The sequence below is a fragment of the Botrytis deweyae genome (genome assembly GCF_014898535.1).
Source record: "Botrytis deweyae strain B1 chromosome Unknown BDEW_017, whole genome shotgun sequence".
Classification (NCBI taxonomy): Eukaryota; Fungi; Ascomycota; class Leotiomycetes; order Helotiales; family Sclerotiniaceae; genus Botrytis; species Botrytis deweyae.
Genome location: NW_024066224.1, coordinates 129,838 through 135,753, shown reverse-complemented (window position 1 = coordinate 135,753; position 5,916 = coordinate 129,838). Strand labels below are relative to the sequence as shown.

The 5,916-nt window shown below is 38.6% G+C and overlaps 1 protein-coding gene across 1 annotated transcript; it reads right to left on the bottom strand.

The window, feature by feature from the left end:
• Positions 1 to 397: 397 nt before the first annotated feature.
• Positions 398 to 3,026, bottom strand: EAE98_007280 (uncharacterized protein; the record flags this gene model as incomplete). Its single annotated transcript, XM_038954903.1, has 6 exons — positions 398 to 1,012; positions 1,088 to 1,198; positions 1,256 to 1,774; positions 1,831 to 2,107; positions 2,164 to 2,741; positions 2,817 to 3,026. 6 exons carry the CDS (start codon positions 3,024 to 3,026, stop codon positions 398 to 400), a joined length of 2,310 nt encoding a protein of 769 aa, XP_038808553.1.
• Positions 3,027 to 5,916: the final 2,890 nt, after the last annotated feature.

Here is a 5,916-nt window from a genome sequence, read left to right as displayed (position 1 = left end):
TCTCCTTAGATTGGAAAGAAGGGTTAGGAAAATTGATCTCAAACAAATTCGAATAGAATCTTGTCAATTCTAGTTCTATCTTCTCGATAAACTTGTCTGAATGAAGCAAATACTTATTTTTCAACTATTTTTTAATTATTATATATATATCTTTTCTTTATACAGTTAAAAACATTCTTAATTCTCCTCTCCTCTTCCCTCCTCTCCCTTTCAAAAAAAACCTATCCTCTTCTTGAAATTGTCGATTTTCTCCTAACCCACCTAGTTGGAGCTCTCCTTTCCCTCCTTTAGTCGAGGAGATGAGAGGAGGGGAGATTGTATACGCTGTCCAGCGAGTAAGTATGCGCGTTACTACTCGGGAGGCTGGTGTCGTTAAAACTTGGCTGGCGCAATACCGCTACTTAATTTGTTGGTTCTCGAGGTCTCCGGTGATAGTCTGGCCCTGACTTGGTTCAGGAACAGTCTGATCTCTAAAATGGCGGTGAAAACAGGCAGAGATGAGGGAACACCCAGTCCCTTTAACCAGAATGTATTGACACATAGGCCAATTAGATGGCTTGTCCGTACTTTTTTCAGCCCAAGCATCTTCGAAACGTTGAGCTCGGTCTCTCCAAATTGGATTTCGAGCCTCTTTCATCGATGCTACTGTGGCAAGAGATAGTCTTTGTTTGGTATGCTTAAGCAGAGCCGTGGATCTTCCTATGGTGCCTATCATACCAAGTGCTCGGTAAAGCAAGTATTGTACCAATCTCCAATCCGACGGCTTATGTTCGATCTCCCTATGAAGCGAGAACTTTTCAAAATTGTAGGCTCTTTTCCCCCAGGTTGTGTGTGAAGCCTCCATTTCCATCATCGAGATTGCAAAGACAACAAATCTTTGATGCAGTGCTCGTGATAAATTCATGAGGCTGTCAAGATTGAAAACTATGAGGTATGTCGACAGTCCGACAACGATGGTAACAATTTCCAGTAATCGAAGACTGAAAATCCCATCATTGATACTCCAAACTGACTTGAGGTGTATTATTCCTGGCCAATTGTATACTCAGGTTGAATGGGACATGTGCTGAGATAGGAATCGGCTTACCATACAAAACGAAAGTGGCAGGAAGTATATGCTCACAAAAGTCAATAGCTTGACATTTTCTCCCGATTTAGTAGCAGCACGACTTTCCATAACAGCACTGACATTGAAAAGCTAGAAATTAGAAGAATTAGTCTAATGAAAATCATGGGAATAGGACGTCGTACTTACGCCATCTCTCATGTCAATAGCTTCTTCTTTCTTTTTGTTTAATCCGTCTGCTATCCCCTCCAATCGTTTGAAACATTGCCGCAATTTCTTGCGAGAGGCTTCAACAAGTTCCACCTCATCTCCTTCAATTGGGGTGAGTTCTCTCTGATTAATCAATTTAGATACATTATATATGTTCATTGAAATCACAGCATGCAATTCCTTGAGTGTCGTTATTGCCCAAAAATATCGCTTGGACCTGGAAAATGTCTCGTCGTCTAGCAGAAGATAATCGTGCTTGATCGGATTCAAGAACGACATCTTTTGAGTAAACGAGTCGTCAAAATATTGAAGGATCTGCTCCCATTTATAAATCATTTCAGAGACGGCATTGATTGCATAGCGGAAGAAAGTCGACAGAACGTTTCGAGGCGTACCATCGGAATGCATTACTTCCGAGATTGTCTGGCTGAAAATCAATGGCTTATGTTCCAACAAGGTCCAGTACTGTTTACAACCTCTGTCTGCCAGTGCAACAAGCTGTATACACAAGTTAGCATATCAATCTCCTAAGGTGCAGTATGCAAAGGACTCACCCGGTACGAGCTTTCCAGTAGAATGCGAAACTTTCCACTCGAAAATTCTTTGTCACTATGCAACCTTCCCGACTTTAACTTTGTCCAAGGCACACAAATATATTCCTCCCGCTTTACATTGTGTATTTCAAAATACTTGATATGGAAAATGATACGATCCATGGGGGTAATTCCTCTCACGGCGCACGGGATAGTCTGGGATCTGATATCGTTATCTTCTCTTCGTACGAGTTCTTGAGTAAGAGTTGTTGACCTGAGCTCAGGACATGATATGGAGCTAACAAAGGGGTAACATAAGTCTAACGAAATCTCGGAGGCAATATTTTGACTTACATTACTCTTCTCCATGGAGCGACCAATGGTTTCGAGTTTGGAGTTCCAACAGGACATGGTGTGGAAGTAGGATTAAGACAGTGATTATTGTGAGACCCAGAATTTGAGTCCTGAACACCAATCGAATATCGTATTATCTGCCCACTATCAAAAAGGTCAGTGATTGTTGTGTGACCTCTGCATAGCTGTTCATCGTGCGCTATCCGGTCAAGATGTTGCTGGGCATCATCAGATGATGCCAACATCAATAGCCATCGTGTTGAGAATGTTAATCTGAGTCTTCCATCTTCGGGGACCTTGTAAATGTCTCCTACAACACTTGTCCAGCGATCAATCTCTGAGGATGTGGCCAATCGCGGAACTTCGTCTTCGATTACACCTTTTCTTCCTAATCTCTCAAATGAAATTGCATCGGTGTGGTAGATTTGCATAACGTCCAATGGTAATGATATTGCTCCCTGAATTCCATACTTCAGTGGCACTACGGTGGAATTACCACTCGAACTCTCGTCAGTCTTGTCAACAATCTGAGTTCTTGACGTTCTTCCGTCATTGCTATACACCTGAATGGTATTTCCCTTCGTGACACCTCAGTTAGCCGTGATGGACTCTAATTTAAAGATTAACAGAAAGCAGCAACTAAACAAACCTACGCCACATATAATAGGCTTTCCATCCACCAGCTTGGATCTTTCGCGTAGCCCATTTTCTACAGAACTAAGACGAGTTTCTTGCTTTCTCAAATGAGAAGAGACTTCTCTCAACTCCTTCAATATCTGTTCAAGAACTAATAGTTTGGTATCATCTTGAGCTGACTCAGCAAATTGCTTGGTGGTCTTTCCGGTTGTCAATGATGTAGACATCGTAAGCTGAAATTCAACACAACTTAAAAGTTTTAGCTTTGAGGAACTGAGAGCTCTAGTATTAAAAGGTATCAATCGAGGTAATGCCTGGTACTTATATTATCCAATCCATCCAGTGCAAAAGATCATAATAGCACCGCATGGCCTTAAAGTGACTCCACTGGTCATGTCTTTATCCGCAGTGAACTTGGCAAACACAACATGCAGCCCAAGTATTTCCGTTCTCCTATCTGGTCTTGGAGTTTTGCCCCTACATGGGATTATGCTGTTGCTAATTTTGGCTGCGAAGGAAAATTCAATAAATCAACGACATCAAGCTGGAACAAAGATATGCATAAGTCTTGTACATCTTGTGTGCTTGATAATTTTCCGAGATAAGGCTATGGCGGTGTAGTGTACTTGAGCCAAGAAATAACGTGGTTGCACGTAATGCTGTGGTCAACTGTATTACCTCGAGGTGGAGGAACGTAAGGATGTGAAGTAATCATGCGCGCACGTAGTACACAGTCTACGAAATTGTTATAGAAGATGCAGCGCTCGACTGTTTCATCGTCCTTGATCTGAGCTAGGAGTGGAGGGCATTTTGCTAACAGTATCTTAAGATGTATGCAATTGATATTAGATTGGGACTCAATCAATCATAGAATTCAATCATGAGAATTTGCAATGATTCTTTTTGCCTGGTATCAAATCGGTGGCCCAAAACTGTAGATATTTCAAAGAATATATTCATATGAGCATGCATACTATGGTGGATGTTGTGAAAGTAAAGGTTGTTTCTGGAGTATCAACAGTCTATTAGCGACTAGACAGGTAGTCTAGTCTGGGATAATTATAGAAATTTTCAGCATTATGAATAGATGTAAAGTCTGCAATTGGCATAGAAACCGAGCTCGTAAATACAATTCATAAAAACGGAATACAACTGCTACTCAGAATTTCCTAGGACGCGAGGACAAGATCCGAGACAGAAGTGTTGTCGCTTAGTTGAGCATATTGACTCAGGGGCTCGAGACTAACGAGAAACCTCGCCAATTGTTCAAATTCAAATTGAATCGCAAAACAAAACTTACCAACTACAACTTGTGTGTTAAAATAAAATTTCCAAATTCAAAACCTACCAACTACAACTTGTATATTAACATAAAGTTTTCCGAACCTTTAGATCAAACTCGAGCGCTTAGATAGGAACAAATATGCCATCAAAGATAAATAATTATATAAAAGAGCTACTTATAGTAAGCGAGATATACGATTAGCTGTATGCATGGCACTCACTAAATTAAGCATTGAATAAAGTATCGGTATTTTGAATGAGAGACTCGAATTAGTTTTATATATGTGATGAACTCAAGATAAATGGTGATCGTTCATGTGAAGTTCGTAGAAGATATGTAACAATTTAGGGGAATATCAAATGTTGCATGCATTATGCGTCATCTTTTTGAACCAATGTTTGTTCAAACAATCACAATCAAATGTTCTTTAACATATATCAGCTACGGTCTGATATTTCCAGATTAGCTCCCAATTACCGCTCAAAACTTAACCTTATCATCCTTTGCCATGTGCCACCTCCTCAACCGTCAGTTCATCGTCTCCACATCATAGGTCAACCCGTTGAGAGGAGCTTGAAAAGATACCGATTCTGAGCTGCTACTACTGCGAATTTGAGGGCCATTTTTCAGCAACGCGGTAAGCTCTGATTCCTCAGTATCGAAAATTACAACCAAACTCGGATTAGACACTCTACTAATCATTTACGAATCTTCAAAGTGAAAGAATATATTCAAATAGACTCTCACTCTTACGCTATGAGAATTAGATAGATAATACTTGAGAATGCATAATTTTTACCAGGATCCTTGGTAATATAAGGTCGGCATTCAAGTAATTCCTAACTAACTGTAATGCTTATACGTAATCTTACAATCGATAAGAACATAATAAAGGTGAGTATCACGAATGAATAATAGAATCCTAAACAAGTCCAACGATAAGCATTTGCTATAACATAATAATCATATTACGACGTTTTTTGATATGTCACCCCCCCCCTCCCCCCGTAAATATAGCTATTATAGACTAGATTTTCATCTTTAGATATTGGATATAGATCCAACAAGATCCAAGGAGCATGAGAGTAAATTAAATCAAGTGCGGTTTTAGGGAACAGAGATTAGTAACTAACATTAAGGAATATAGATACGAGTACTTGCGAGTAATTTGTATCTCTCGCTTAATTATCAATACAATAACTCGCTACCTACTGATTGTAATCTTAATATATTGTGATTCTATAATAGAAAATATATCGAATAGACTCTAGAATTTAATCATATTCTTAGATAATCAGATAGGTATATTCTAATATATATAATCAAAACTAATTATATACTCTAACTAATTCAAAGTATTTATTAGATTATATATGATTTATCTTTTATAATATAAAATCATTATTGTCTCTTTAATATATGATTAATTCTATAATATATATATATATTTTTATTTTTTTTATAAAATTATAGATATTTATTTATTCTAAATCAAGTCAAATCTAAATATCTCTTTGAATAAGAATCATCTAATTATTCAAGTTATAGATCTTTAATCACTTCATCTTTAATAGCCTGGAATTAACCATATCCCCATGACATAGTATCCATCTCGAATCTAATTCATCCCGTCCCACCCTCTTCATCCCTCTTCCTCAGTCCTTCAAACCTCATTTCCAATTCAAACCCCCAAAACCCCCCAATCTCCGCATCCCTCTCGCTTCAGAATTTCCTGATCGAAATACAAAATCTAACCTACCTACCTACTTCATCTATCCATCACTCGACATCATCACACGGAGATACTACTCACACATGGATATACAAACGCC